Consider the following 15,681-nt stretch of genomic DNA (forward strand, 5'->3'; position numbering starts at 1 on the left):
TTTTAATAGATCGTGAATTTAATTTTTACGGCGAACCTCACAGTGATTTATTTCCCCTATAATCGAAGGCCCGAGCACGGACACGGTCAGCCCAAGAAAGGAAAACAGAAAAAGGGAGCATGAAAGAGGAGGAGGAGGAGTATCGTGGAGTGCAAGGGAGGCGAGAAGCCTCTGAAAGAAGCGATGATATGCGTTGTTTTCTTCTAGTCATCGACAGAGAGAAAGCGAAGCATCTATTCTCCCCCAATTTCTTGATGAAAAACTAAGTATAATAAAGAAGGGGAACAGCAAATCTCGCTATGGCAAACCAGTTCTCGTCGTACCCAATCCTCTGTGCTTCCTTCAATCAGGATAATAGGTAATCTATGGCTTTTATAAACGTATGTATGGTGCAGTTCTCTCTGTTGATTTTGAGAATTAACGCTTCAGTACCTTTTATTTATTTATTTTTTAAGAAATTGGGATTTAACTTTGAAGTTTGCTTTGCTTGCTTCGAGTGATGAGTTATTGGATTCTGGTTTTTGTAGTTGCGTTGCTATTGGGACGAGGCATGGATTCAGAATATTTGATTCCAGTACGGGGAGGCTCTTATACGAACGAGGCAAGTTTTAAAGTTTGATCCTTTTGCTTACTTGATTGTTAACTTCATTTTTGTTTCTATGGCCTCCATTCTCCAGTTGTTTTATTAGTGTATTTGACGTGGATTCTACCCATATAAATTGTTTTGGACTTGTTAAAGGGAAAAAGATTGGGTAAGACGTCTCAGAAAAAAAATGAAAAAACAACAATAATTGGTCCTTGGCACATAGACACAGAGAGAGAGAGTGGGGGTTGGGGGGGTGTGGGGAGGCAGGGTTTGGGTAAGACGTCTCAGAAACAAGGAAAAAAAACAACAATAATTGGTTCTTGGCAGAGAGAGAGAGAGAGGGTATTTCGTACAGATGAATTTTTAAGATGTGGGAGAGTGGAGAGTGCGCATGGAAGTGTTAATAGGAAGCCCACTTTTCAGAAAACCAGTGATGGAGAAAATTCTTGTTGTACATCAACAAGGAGGATTAGCTTAAATTTATTCAACTAAAGTCACGGCTCAACATAGAACTAAAATGACTGAACAGGATTCCTGTGTCCTACCAGTATCTGGGACTAGACTTTGTTGTGTTTCTGAAAGTCTATTTGATATTCAAATCATTAGTAAAATTGGTTTTTCATGAACATGGACTATCCCTAATCAGGATTCAGTTGATTTTATATGGTGATGTTCTGATTACCCGATCCAATTACTTAATAAGCATAATGCCTTTTTCTTCATTCACAAGTTCATTGCTCTACATAATGCACTCAATTCAGTATACATGCTATTGGAGTCTACATCATTACCTTAATCTTGAAAAACTGTCTCTTCTACTGAAGTATTTGTGGTACATTTGTTGGATGAGTTTACTTCATAATTTAGTACTCTGATATGTGTAAATTAGTGCTCCAGCTGTCCAGCTTGCTTCTTGATGGTCCATGGAACAAGGTTCTTTCTAAAAAAAGGTTCATAAGCATGGTAAGAATGAATGATGATTTAATATTCCCAAGAAGACATACATATGTAGGTTCTAGGTGCTTCCACGAAGACTTTGGAAGTTAATCTGCATTAAAGAAGGCACCATGAAAGTGCTTAATTTCAAGTGGATCAATTTATCAATGTCTTACAAAATCAATATAATGGGAATATGATGTGCTAGATCTCTAGCTTAAACTGCTTGCTAGTGGAGGATTATTACAGACTGTTGGAAAGGTGGATATACATTGTTGTGCCATTTTTTGTTACAATTTAAACTTTTGAAACTAGCTGTCTTTTAACATAGTACTCGAGGTCTAGTTTTAGGAGGTCCTAGGTTCAATATGGTCATATGCATTTGTTTCTCGATATTCATGTTTGTTTTGCATTCTTGTTTTGTATGTGTTGATATAACTTGGTTTCATCTATTTGTCTCTTTAGTTTAATTGCAAGGACAAGGTTGAATATGAGGGGGAGTGTCGAAAAACTTTATATACATTGTTGGGCCTTTGTCCTAACAGTTTAAGCTTTTATGACTAGTGATGTCTTAACAATGTGTTAGGAGCAAGAAGATAAGTTCTGAAATAAATGTAAAAACTTTATTTCACTTGTAAGTTCATGGGTTTCCCCTAGTGAATCCGTTCCAAGTATGCTGTATTGCTATATCATTCTTAGGATTCCATTCGTGAACTCTGTAATTATGCTGGACCTTTTCAGCTTAACTTTGTGTTATTCTAATATCATTCAGGTTGTATGGACACCTTTGACATCGCATAACCAGGGTGAGAATATTGAAAAGAGAAATTATTTTTTGATTATGAGGCTGGTAGTGCTAGATAAAAAGGATAATAACATATTCTGAAGTCATAAAGAGAATGATTGGGAGGCCTTAACAATTTTATGGCTTTTTATTCCTTTTTTGACCTTTTCTAACTGGGTGCAAATGTTGCCCCTTATCTGGTTGAAAAGATAAATAATGCATCCCCCCCCCCGTCCCTGTGTACGTTAGAAACATCATTTTCAAGATGTACTGCTTTATGGAGGGAATGTTGTCCCTACCCTGTTAATAAAATATGTCTTTTGATACACTTTTAATTTATTTTCCTCAAGAGTGATATGATTTAGTCAAGCATTGTTGCTCTAGATTATACCCATCTCATCATTGTGGTTCATGCTTGATGTATGGTTGTTGATATTGCAAATCCAAAATGATAACATTGACAGTGAAGACAAATACTTTATTTGATGAACGATGACACTGTTTCTCCACTTTCTTTGAATAACTTCAAGAAATACACCTTCCATTTCTCCTTGATCCAACCCTCATTTACTAGTGCTTTTTGGTGCTTGTCTTAATTGCATTTCACTTTGCCTAAATACCTTATTTGTCTTTCTCTTGCTTTAGCTAGTTTATACATCTCTCTCTCCATCACAAGACCTGGAACTAGATACAAATTCTAAACACATTGGAATTATAAATCTGATTCTGTGTTCTTTTGTTGACTGAGGTTTAAGAGAAAAGTTTTAAGTTCATTCTCATGTTAAAATTGTGTTGGTATCTGTAAGAGTCTTTTCAAGGAGTGATATTTCCTATGTGAACATGTTTTTGTAAAGGTCTCTGGCTACAGAACAAGTTCAGAACTATAACAAAATTTAGTCATAAATGGAGTGACATCATACTTTTCTTTTAGATTTGCTATCATTAAACTAATTCTGAATTCTCATTTATTTCAACATCATCTTCACTTTGGGATAAAGGCTGGATATGTTGTTATTGTTGTTGTGGTTGTTCTTCACTCTGGGAAAGAAAAAGGATAAATTCACTTTTGAGGAATGAAAAACAATAAAAGAGGGTATGATATTTATCATTCACAAAGTGCTTCCTTGCAGAGCCGGCCCTGGGCCAGGGCTACAGCCTAGGGCCCACAGCTGAGGAGGGCCCAATTTTTTTTTTTTAAACTTATGTATATATGTGTATAAAAATTTTAAAAAAAAAATTTAACAAAAGAAGTTGCCGCTTGTACTCTATCAAAAGAAGATTTCATTGCTATTTTTATTTTGTTGGTACATGTGATGATTGTTTTTGCTTCGATTAATTGTGAGGGATGAAAGTAGGGGTGTTAACGGTTTGGATTGGTTCGATTCTATAAGAATCCAGTAACCGAACCATTTTTAATGGTTCCGAAAAAATAAGAATTGTAACCGAACCATTACATATATAAAACCAAACCATGACCAATCCGTCACACCAGATCGGTTTCGGTTCGATTTCGGTTCTATCCAATTAACATTTAGTTTCTAAACATTTTCGCAAAATATGAAATTATAAACAAATTTGTTAATTAAAATAAACCCATAACTTTATTAATGCTTCAAGTCTTGAAGTAAAAGAAAAACAAAATAATTCATAAACTATCTCTTCAAAAGTTTCCTAAGAAGTGATACTATTTATGCATATGTATATATATATATATATACCAAAAAAATTATAATATATATAAGTATAATATCGGTTCCGGTTTGGTTCGAACCATGGTTTGAAAAAAAAAAAATCAGTAACCAAACCAAATATATCGGTTTTTAATTTTTTAGAACTAGAACCTAACCATTGAACCAATCCAAAAGGCACGGTTCGGTTCGATTCATTGGTTTTCAGATATTTTTTGACAACCCTAGATGAAAGGAAGATTGATCAAATCAAGAAATGCTTACGGAGATTCAGGAGGAAGCATGTAGACTCAAATATGTAGTTTTCGTTTTTTAATGCAATATTTACAATGCAGGGTACTCTTTTTCCTTAGTTTGGGGTTTTGTCCCATTGGGTTTTCCCCAAACAAGGTTTTAATGAGACCCCAAATTATTCTTCCTTATCTTTTGTAAATTCTTATAATTTTAATAAAATTAATTAGTTGATAATTTTTATTTTTTTTATTTAATTTGTATAAAGGGGCACACTTGAAAAAATTTGCCCGGGCCTCAGAAAACTCAGGACCGGCTCTGCTTCCTTGTAGCCGTTTTGCCTTCTTTTTGTTGCTTTTTCCCTCAAGCACTTACAAGTTCAATGCATGTAGCGGGATTTTAGATGGGGTGAACATATTCAGTTTCACATTTGAAGGTAATTTCTCATCAAATCTGGTATTTTTTTGTCAGCTATTGGAGCTTTTATCATTGTGGAAATGCTTTATTCCTCAAATCTTCTTGCTATTGTTGGAGCTGGTGAACAGGTTATTCATTTATGCACTTCTAGTAAACAACACCTTGTTTTGGATTTTATAAGTTCTGATTATTTTTTGTCGTTTCCCAACTCCAACAGCCAGCTTTGTCTCCAAGACGCCTATGTTTATTCAATACAACTACTAGAAATGCTCTTCAAGAGCTAACTTTCTTAACCTCAGTCCTTGTTGTTCGTCTAAACAGGAAAAGGTAAACATTCATCATGGACTTGCTCTGTTGTGGATAGTTGATAATTTTGATTATTCCTGTTTGCCTTTTGTTGTTAAAATGCCTATTATGGACTACTGGCAAAAAAGAAAAAAAAAAAGGGGATTGGCAGTTTCATTGTGGCATAAATGATAATTGTCGAATGTTAAATGTGACTACTGTTTGGGGAACATGTTCTGTTTTTCCAATAATCCAAAGAAAAGACTTAGTGCATCAAGTTTTTACCTAGCAGTATATGCAGTATCATAAGAAGTTTATCTTTTTTCTCCTTTTTTCTCCCTAGTTGATATCGCATTACATTGTAATCCAATGGGTTTAGGCCTTTTGAGTTGTATACCATAGAAAACTTAGAATTACATATTGTGGTGCCCACAATTGGATTTCTATTTAGCAGTGTCAAATTAAGTTATTGTATTTAGTTTGAAAGATTGTAAGGTTGTCAGATGGGACAAAGGCTGTAATTGGCTCTATATATTGAATTGTCAAATTGTTGGGAACAATTGTGGTCTTGCAGAGAGTTGGTTACTAGAAGCATCAGGAACAATTACTTTGCATCACTGTAATGTAACTATTACCTCTAGTGGTTCTTCTTTTGCACAAAGATGCAAAAGAAGGTATTTTGTAGCTCAACTTTTTCATAACCAGGTGCCTCTTGTAGTTTAAGTCAAGTGCAATTGTGTGAAGTTCTCAGGAAATTTTTATCCTGTATTTTTGATGTTTGGATGTGACAAGTCCAAAGGGGGCACCTTTTACGAGTAAGAGATTACTGTTTGTAAATGTAAAAGGACTTGCCATCCAGTTGTAGGTTTGAGATCGGCAACCAAACCAAGATTCAGTTTTATTAATCCTCATTCCTCATAACCATGTTGCAGTTTTTCAAATGAATCAGCAATCCTTCACTTATAACCTACAGGTGTGTACATGGGTTCATTAAGTAATTATTCTTTCCATTCTTAGCCTTGTGAATAACCATAAGAAATCTTTTTGGTTATCTATAATCACTTACAGTTGTGAATATCATATTTCTTAGCCTCGTGTACATGGGTACATATTTCTTTTGGGTTTTGAATATCTTTGGAAATTTAACCATCAATAACTCTCTCTCTCTCTCTCTCTCTCTCTCTCTCTCTCTCTCTCGTGTGATTGTGTTATTTGATCGAACTATAGCAAACTAAAGGAGCACAAAGATGCACAGTTTCTTTATTGTTATGATCATATTGAAACTAATAGAAAGGGCATCTCTAGTGCACAATGCTTCTAGCTTTGCGAGGGTCATCTTTGTATATTAATTTACCCTTGCTTTGTGAAGAGGTTTTCCCACAACCCAAACCCATGAATTCCCAGTCATAAAAGAGCAATCTTGCTGTTGCTATAAAGACTTGCCCTCACATTTAAACTAATGAAAAGGAGAAAAAGAATCTGAAAAGAATGTGGTAATTCTTAATATTGGAATAATATTTCTGATTTTGACACTGTTCACCTCACCTAATTCTAGGAATTTGATTGAATCTTTTGGCCGGCAGTTTCTCATTCAAAAAGTTTCTACTCCCTACTTTTGTGGTTCTAGTTTTTCTTCCAGTTTATCTTGAGATGTTTCTGCATGTGCAGATTGATTGTTGTTTTGCAAGAAAAAACATTCATATATGATGTGAACAACCTCAACATCTTGGATACAATCGACACTGTGCCAAATTTGAAAGGTGAGGTTGGAAATTCTTTTGTGACTTTTAACTGAATTGACAATTGTCCAATCAACAGCTATATAAATTTCTGTGTTTGTAATGAAGAGTTTTCTTGTTTCTAGAAAATTATAAGCGAAACCACTATTCTATTACACTAAGCACACAAGAAAAAGGGCCTTAGTGTATGTTATTTGCATATAGAGAAGGATGAGAATGCCATCTGTAATCCAAGGAGGAGTGCTTAGTTTAAAACTTGAATTATGAAATACCTTAGAATCCATAGGTTTTTAATTAAGTAGGTCGAAAACTGCATATGCGGAATATAAGTGTTGATAATATTATTGTGAAACATAGAGATCCAAGTTATCCCCCCAAAATGATCAACTTTGGTATCTTGGATCAATTGTTCAAAAGAATGGGATATGGGGGATGTTACCGATAGAACTAATGTGGGATGATTAAAATGGAGAAATGCATCCAACATTTTATGCAATCATAAATTCCTTTAAAGATAAGAAAGAAGTTTTATTGGACGAGTAGAAGACCATCTTTTTTGTATGGCCTAAAATGTTGGGCAGTTAATTGCCAACATGTGCAAAAATATGTGTAGTTGAGATAAGATTGTTACAATGTGTGGCCATTCAAGAAATGACGGAATAAGAAACAAGAAGTATGCAATAAGGTTTGAGTGGTGCCTATTGAGGATGAAATGAGAGTCATAATTAAGATGGTTTGAACATGTGAGAAGAAGACCAATAGAAGCATTTGTGAGGTGAGTGGATGAAATGGAGAAATTTTGTAGCAAAAGAGGGAGGAAAAGACCAAAGTAAATTTGGTGGGAAACCCTTAGACATGATAATAAAATATAATGGCCATTAGAGAATACGGCCATAAATAGTGATTGTTGGAGATTTAGAATTCATGTAGCCAACCCTTTCTAGTGAGATAAAGGTTTGTGATTGTTGTTGATTGCTATTGGAGAATGCAATCTGTAACTGGCATAAATGACTGAAGGAGTATTTCTCCAACCCAAAGCAGAACTGCAGAAGAAACTAAAAAGTAGTAAGAAAGGTTGCTTATTTGTTTGATTCCCTTCAATATTCAGATATTATGTTGCAATGATGTTTTAAACAAAACAAAAACAACAACAATTGCAAGCCTTAATCCCACTAGGTGGGGTTGGTTACATTAATTCTAACTTTCCATCATCTCTATCCGCAGCCAATTTCTCAAACAACAGTTGACTAAAAAAGATGAGGCACTTATATTGTATATCAAACAAGACTGTCAAAACTGAGGCACTTCCATGTATCTACAAATGCATAGGGCAGCCCTCTAAAAGTTTATCAACCTGAGGTTTCCATAACATTACAGAGAAGACCATTGTGGAAGGCCTGGGGCGAAGATATTTGCGGTTATGAGGTAGGGGATTTGGCAGGTAAATGGTAAGCTGTGAAGAAAATATGCAAGTTGAATGAGTGTTTCTTTTATTCTCGAAGGTCTTGACAAGCAAGGACTGGTATTGTGGATCACTTGGCCAGGGTAAAAATATATTTTCTCAAGTGAAATTGAAGAAATTTTAGTTTTGAAATGCTTCATCCTATTTTTCTCTTTATGATAATGCTAGGGTCCTAAGTTTTAATTTACTTTTTGAAACCTCATCAGCTGAATAAATCAGATTGCTACATTGACTTCTATTACCATAACATGTTGTGGCACTTTGTCAATTGATTTTTTTCTCCTCAGGACTCTCTGCATTTTCCCCATGTTTAGATGGCTGCTTTTTGGCTCTTCCAGCAAGTACAACAAAAGGATCTATGTTAGTCTACAATGTCATGGAACTCCAATCTCACTGTGAGGTTATTATATTATTTCTCATTAGCTTTACAATGTTCCATGATTTGGTAACAGGACTATTTCCTGGTATAGTGTTGTACTTTTTTGTGGCTTGCAAGGAATTTCAAACAATTTTCAGCACGATTTAATGTTTTTTTTCTCTTTTTTCCCGTGAGAGTACTTATAAAGAACCACTGCTTCTAGTTCCAGAAAGTAAAACCTTTTTATTTAACACTATAGGGCATCCAAAACTTTATGTTGAGTTTCCTGGAGAACTATTACTTTGGGTCTGTTTTAACTAGTTTGTCTGCCCAAGTTGTAACCTATCAACCTTTCTTTCTATTTTTTGTTGAACACATAGTTAAACACTCCAGTTCTATGAACTACAAATGAACATGTGTATATAACAAAAACAACAACATATCCAGCCTTTATCCCACTATGTGGGGTTGACTACATGAATTCTAGACTTCCATGTATTTCTGTCTTTTGACATATCTTCATTTAGATCCATACACTTCATATCAAACTTTAATGTCTTTCCCAAAGTCTTTTTGGGCCTGCCTCTACCTCTTTTTTTGACTAATTGTTCCATTTCATCAACTCTTCTCATAGGAGCGTCTCTTGGTCTCCTTCTCACATGATCAAACCATCTTAGTCTAGTCTCTCTCATCTTCTCCTCGATTGGCACTACTCCTACCTTATTACGAATAACTTCATTTCTAATTTTATCTTTTCTTGTATGGCCGCACATCCATCTTAACATCCTCATCTCCGCTACACTCGTCTTTTGCTCATGCTGGTATTTGACTGCCCAACATTCTGAGCCATACAGCAAGACTGGTCTTATAGCTACCCTATAAAATTTTCTTTTCAGTTTTAATGGGATTTTACCATCACATAACACTCCCGATGCATTTCTTCATTTTAGCCAACCTACCTTAATTCTATGTGCGACATCCTCGTGAATTTCTCCATCTTTTTGAATCACTGATCCCAAATATCGAAAATGGTCTTTTCTTTGTAAGATTTGGTCTTCTAATTTTATTATAACATCAGCCACTCTTGCATTCTTACTAAATTTACATTCCATATATTCTGTTTTCTTTCTACTTAATTTAAATCCCTTACATTCTAAATTGTTTCTCCACAACTCAAGTTTAGTGTTCACTCCTTCTTTTGTTTCATCCACCAACACAATGTCGTCTGCAAATAGCATACACCATGGCACCTCTGTCTGAATATCTTTAGTGAGTTCATCCATTACTAGGGCAAATAAGTATGGACTTAGTGCAAAATCTTGATGCAATCCTATTGTAGTCGTAAACGATTCAGTATCCCCTCCGCATGTTCTGACCCTTGTCTCTACACCGTGATACATGTCCTTAAGGGCTTGTATATAGGCTATTCTAACTCCTTTTTTCTCTAAAACCCTCCATAATACTTCTCTAGGGACCCTATCATAGGCCTTTTCTAGATCTGTAAACACCATATGTAGGTCCTTCTAATGATCCTGATACCTTTTCATTAGGCGCCTCAGTAGGTATATAGCTTCCATTGTTGACCTACTAGGCATGAAACCAAACTGATTTTTCGAGATATTTGTTTCTTTTCTGAGCCTCTGCTCTATTACTCTCTCCCAGAGTTTCATGGTATGTTTTCACAGTTTGAACATCTCCTTTGTTCTTGTATATAGGAACCAAAGTACACTTCCTCCACTCATCTAGCATCTTTTTTGATTTAAAGATCGCGTTAAATAATTGCGTTAGCCAGGAGATGCCCTCTTCTCCCTTGCATTTTCATGCTTCTATTGGTATATTATCTAGTCCCACCGTCTTATGATTTTTCATCTTTTTTAATGCTTGCCTTATTTCATTTGAACTTATGCGTCGATAAAATGTATAGCTCACGTTTCCTTCGGAGTTATTAAGATGTCCTAACCTAACTCTTGTGTCGCCACTATCATTGAATAATTTTGTGAAATACTCCTTTCATCTCTCCTTAATCGCTCCCTCATTCACTAATACATTTTGATTTTCATCTTTTATGCATTTCACTTGATTTAAATCCCGTGTTTTTCTTTCTCTTACTTTAGCTAATTTATATATATCCCTTTCTCCATCTTTTGTATCAAGTCGTTTATATAGATTCTCATATGCTTTTAACCTTACTTCACTAACAGCTCTTTTTGTTGCCTTTTTTGCTTCTTTATAATTTTTTTGATTTTCTTCATTGTTGCATTGATATATAGCCTTATAGCAAGTTTTCTTATTTTTAATTTTCAATTGTACCTCTTCATTCCACCACCAAGACTCTTTAAGGTTAGGGGCTCTACTATTTGTCTCTCCAAGGACTACATTTGCCGTGCTTCTCAGGGCGTTAGCCATTTCTTTCCACATTTGGTTTGTCTGTCATTCTCCATTCCATTCTCTTCTACTCCTTAATTTTTCTTTGAAGATTAGTTGTTTCTCTCTTTTAAATCCCACCACCTGATTCTTGGATTTTATTTTATGTGATTTTTTCTCTTCCAATTTCTTACCTGGACGTCAAGTACTAGAAGTTTATGTTGAGTAGTCAAACACTCTCTCGGTATCACCTTACAATCCCTACAGCATAACCGATCCTCTTATCTCATGAGGAAGTAATCTATTTGGGTGTTTGATGTGATATTTTTATATGTGATTAAGTGTTCGTCCCGTTTTTTGAACCTAGTATTAGTTATGATGAGCCCATATGCCATAGCAAAATCTAGAATAGACTTACCAAAAAGGCTGGAAACTTCTCGAAAGTTCAAATAGAAGCTGTAATTGTTTTAACATAGAGGATCTGTCTCTCTTGTGAGTCATTATCATCTTAAAACAGTTAAATGACAAGAGTCATACAAGAGATTAAACAATCGTGTCCGCACTATGTAGAGATATTGCTTTGGCCTCAATGTGTGCATACTTCTAAGAATTTTGTTTTGGTGTTAGACATTTTCACTATTGAAGATTGTGGCTAGTTATTGATGTTTCTGCATTCAATTCTAATCAACTTACAGATAGATGCTCATCAGTCACCACTGGCTGCAATGGTACTTTCTTCAAATGGGGTGTATATTGCAACAGCATCTGAACAGGGAACCATAATCCGAGTTCACCTCGTCTCAGAAGCAACTAAGGTAATGCATGATATCTTTGGTAGGACGTCTATGAATTAGTGCATTCAGGTATCCACATTCTGCCACAGCTTGTGGTGCAGAAAGGTAGAGGACAGTGGTCTTGCTGATGCTCAGTTTGAAGCTCCCAGGACAAAGATTGTCCCAGTTTTAGCTTATTTAATGAGTAATCTGGAATAAATTTCATGAGCAGGTTCATAAGTGGCTGGTTAAGCCTTTCAAAACCTTCATGTTGTTGCCCAATGCTTCAATGTTTTGTATCCATTTCCATCTCAGAACTTTAATTGTGTTATACAAAGTTATGAAAACTAACTATTCAATCTTTACCAGTCATACAGCTTCCGTAGGGGGACCTACCCGTCAACTATATATTCATTATCGTTCGGTCCATCAAAGGAACTTCCAAACATTCTTGTAGCGACAAGTTCTTCGGGTTCTATTCATGCTTTTTCCCTAGGATTTGCTATAAATCAAAGGTGAGAGATGCAGTTTAAACCTCTTCCAAGGATGTCAATTGATGCTGCTATCACATTTGAGTGCATGCATGTGTGCATATAGTCGTTGGAAGCAGTGCTTCTTGGTAGTGACCCATCCGATGGTAGTGCTTCTAAGTTCTGGACTTTTTGGAGCTTTTCCTCCATAATTGCCTCATTGTTAAGACACACTGAAGCACTGTCTATCTTATGATATATACTGCCCGAAAATTGTCAGCTAGCATAATTTTCTACATCATAAGCTATTATTATTTTTTTTTGTGTGATACTTTATAAATTATATGCATGAATTTTTTCCCCAAATATTAACGTTCACCTAGATCTTGTCTAAGTATTAAAACTTTTCTACTTTGTTTGTCTCCTACATAAGCGCCGACTTTCTTACTTCAGCTTGTGTTATTTCTGGTAAACCTTGTGACTAGGTTATTGTAGATATTATCGACTGATTGTCTTTTACATTCTCTCTTTCATGCTTTCCTTTTTTTGTTGAAACTTGCCTAAGTAGTTCTCATTCTCTCTAACAAGTTTAGGAGCTGTTTAGTTGTGGAAAATGTTTTCTAGTTTTCTATCTCCAATTTTCTCTAAAATCTTTAGTCCTGTTTAGTTGCTATTGGTTTTTGAAACATAAAATGTTAGGGCCTGTTTAATTGCATAATTGGAGTTGAAAAATTAGAAAATGTTCTCTACAACTAAAGAGGCACTTAATATCTTTCTTTTTGGATTTCTTTTCTTCATATTGCTTTCTGTTTCCAATTCTATAGAATTGTGTATTCCAAATAGTGGCACTCAGCACATGATATACCACATTTAACTTGCAGATGTATTTCATTTAAAGGATTCATAAACTCAACTCATCCCTTTTTCATAAATTGTAATCCTTATCAGAAGAAGAAGATCAAGTAGTTTCCTCGGATCGATAATACCAGAATCTGTGACTGATGTGCTGGATCCTGCTGATCACCATGTACTCCATAATGCTGTTCCAGCAGGAGTCAAAAGGTGAAGCATTTTACAGATCATCTTTACACAAAGAATGATGTCAGTGATACTTTGAAAGTGATCTTGGACACCCCAACAAAGACTTGTTTTTCTTTTTTTGGACAGATAGCAAGATTCAGCCTTAAGTCTCTCTGTTTCAATTTGGAGTCTTTACACATGCATAGAATAGTGTCATCTTTTGTGTATTTGAAACTTATTTTTTTTATAGCCCCTCTTTTATAAATGTTACTTCAAAATACTTAAGAAAAATTTGGGTAAATTTTTTGTTTTAATATAATTCTTTTATATGGACAACTACATATATCACTTATGAATGTGTCGTATGTTAAAATGCTTTCTAAAAGGCTTTTTCTCTTTCTGAAAGTGTTCCCTCTATGTTTATGTTTCCATGCTAATCAAAACAATGTATATTGAAACAAGAAATTGGATACTTTGCCCTTCGCTTAAATGAAATACTTTACTTTTCAGAGGCATGTGGAAGTTAACATTGGAAGGAATATAATAGTAGACCACCGGGTATGTTAAGAACACAAACGAAAAAATGCTTTGTTTGTTATGGGACCTGCACCTGCCACTGTCAGCAACATTAAAACTCCTATCTTTTTGAGGAGGATATATGGATAAAGAAAAAAGAAGTAGACTATGTAATGTTTTCACCATCAATATATAATTAACTTTTGCACAAAGAACTAACTTGCTTTATATTTTCCTTAAATGTATTTACAAAATGAGGTGCCTCTGATGCAGCTGTGCTGTGGTTCGCTGCATCAATAAGGTTGCTGACTCATCTGTGTCCGAGTCTGTGGCATTTAGGTAAGCTCATGGATATGGTGTGTATACATCTATAATTATATAAAATTATATAGTTTGTACTGTTTGCTTCTGTCTTGTATTTTGCCTGTCTTCAACTTGGTTGAATTCCAAAATGTCTATTGAAAATCATCAACTATGTAACAATATGTATCGATTCATATACCTGAAGGCTACCCGGTAGATCAAAATTTCAGCCTGGTAGATCAAAATTTCAGCCTATTGCCCTTACAGCCTCAAAGGCTTCTTGATCAGTCCAGGTCTAAAGTATTCTAATAGATCTGTTGTGCCCATCTGTCTTGAAAAATTAGATGTGGTTTGATGATTAGGAAGGTCAGAATGATTATATTATTGAACACCACAGGCCTTCTCTCAAAAGAGCTAGCTAAAGATGACTTATGACCCAAGCAAGATTGACTGCCAATCTGGGATTGGGTAGTGACATATATTAAGAGTAAATTGCTTGTAGATTTTATCGTATATGATTATGATGCCTGGTGCTGGTGGCTTAGAGTTTATATGAGAGAGAGGCTTTGATGCCGTAAAGATATGACAATTCTGATTTTGTAAATACTATAAAAAAACTAAAGAAAATAAAATAAGTGGGAAATAAGGAGGACATGGTTGCTTCCATCTGATCCATCTTATTGAGGTACAACTATGAGAATCTACTTTGGTATTAAATTTGTGTCGGTAATAATGTTTCAGGGCCAGCATATCCATCATCACCTACAGTGGGTGCTTCCTGGAGTATAGGTTGAGCATCAACCATCAGAACGAGTCCTCGTGGATTTTGGAACGTGAATTCAATCTTTTAGCAGCAATAAGTGGGCACGCCATCAATTCATGAATACCATGATTTTTCATTCTCAACCATTGCTGACAGAGAAGCTATCACAGAAAGGGAAGCCATGTTAATAAGTACATTATGTGGTGACCTGTTCACTTGTACATAGATACGTATGTGTGTGTGTATTATATGGTCTGCCGCAATCAGACTTTATGGAGAATGAAGGTTCAAGGACACGGCTTCGAAGTGTTTGTGTTGGTTGACCTAGGGTTATGAAATTGGTAGTAAATGTAAATTCAACAATGATTTCTTTTCCAATTAAGAAGTTAAAGTGGTGAATATGGGTGTTGATGAGTTTGAGTAACTTGATAATTGAACTTGTTCAAAAATTAAGTGAGTTTTAGCTTTAAAATTCTAGACTTTTCAATGATTAGTTAAAGTTTGAATTTATATAAAACATGTGTACCAACACGAGATGGTATGGCCAATGGTAGAAAGCATTTTTTTTTTTTTTTAATGATGGTAATTTTTATTTTGGCCGTGAAGAAAAAAAAAAGAATTTAGAGTTTCTACGTCAGGATAAAAAAAAATAAAATTATTTAAATTGATTAAAATTGTTTCCCAAAAGTGGTTTTTTTACAAGAATAATTCTTATGAAATAGAAATTTCACATTATTAGTACGAAATAAGCATGGGGTATACAACTTTTAGTCTCGTGTATATGGGCTGAACTACAATACCAACTCCACTATCTTTCACAAGTAATAACAGAAAATTTGTTAAATGCTACTTACAATTTTAACTAACTACTCAATAATATATAGCAACAAGTGAAACTTCATCAATAAATAAATCATACAAAAACTAATTTTTTAAAGTACGATGGCAAATTTTGATAGTTTGTCTAAATAAACCTCCACTCCTAA

The 15,681-nt window shown here is 34.9% G+C and overlaps 1 protein-coding gene across 4 annotated transcripts; it reads left to right on the forward strand.

Annotated features, from left to right (window-relative positions):
- Positions 1-77: 77 nt before the first annotated feature.
- On the forward strand, positions 78-15,094 carry LOC127793988 (autophagy-related protein 18b). Of its 4 annotated transcripts, XR_008021517.1 has the most exons (12): positions 78-358; positions 528-601; positions 4,697-4,770; positions 4,860-4,969; positions 6,596-6,687; positions 8,416-8,528; positions 11,546-11,665; positions 11,993-12,138; positions 13,042-13,155; positions 13,624-13,671; positions 13,903-13,968; positions 14,674-14,713. XR_008021517.1 is itself a non-coding variant. In XM_052324833.1 (11 exons), exons 1-11 carry the CDS (start codon positions 300-302, stop codon positions 14,813-14,815), a joined length of 1,110 nt encoding a protein of 369 aa, XP_052180793.1. In that variant the 5' UTR covers positions 78-299; the 3' UTR covers positions 14,816-15,094. The 4 variants fall into 4 exon arrangements, 3 of the variants coding, with proteins under 3 accessions (XP_052180793.1, XP_052180794.1, XP_052180795.1); XM_052324833.1 differs by lacking the exon at positions 13,624-13,671 and having other exon boundaries at positions 14,674-15,094; XM_052324834.1 differs by lacking the exons at positions 13,042-13,155; positions 13,624-13,671 and having other exon boundaries at positions 14,674-15,094.
- Positions 15,095-15,681: the final 587 nt, after the last annotated feature.

The sequence above is a fragment of the Diospyros lotus genome, chromosome 2, assembly GCF_014633365.1.
Source record: "Diospyros lotus cultivar Yz01 chromosome 2, ASM1463336v1, whole genome shotgun sequence".
In the NCBI taxonomy this organism is placed as follows: Eukaryota; Viridiplantae; Streptophyta; class Magnoliopsida; order Ericales; family Ebenaceae; genus Diospyros; species Diospyros lotus.

Excerpts from the sequence above, each read along its gene's own strand:
- LOC127793988 (XM_052324833.1), top strand. The coding sequence starts at position 300 with ATGGCAAACCAGTTCTCGTCGTACCCAATCCTCTGTGCTTCCTTCAAT. Across the intron at positions 359-527 it reads TCCTTCAATCAGGATAATAG|TTGCGTTGCTATTGGGACGA; the intron begins GTAATCTATGGC and ends TGGTTTTTGTAG. Across the intron at positions 13,969-14,673 it reads TCCGAGTCTGTGGCATTTAG|GGCCAGCATATCCATCATCA; the intron begins GTAAGCTCATGG and ends ATAATGTTTCAG.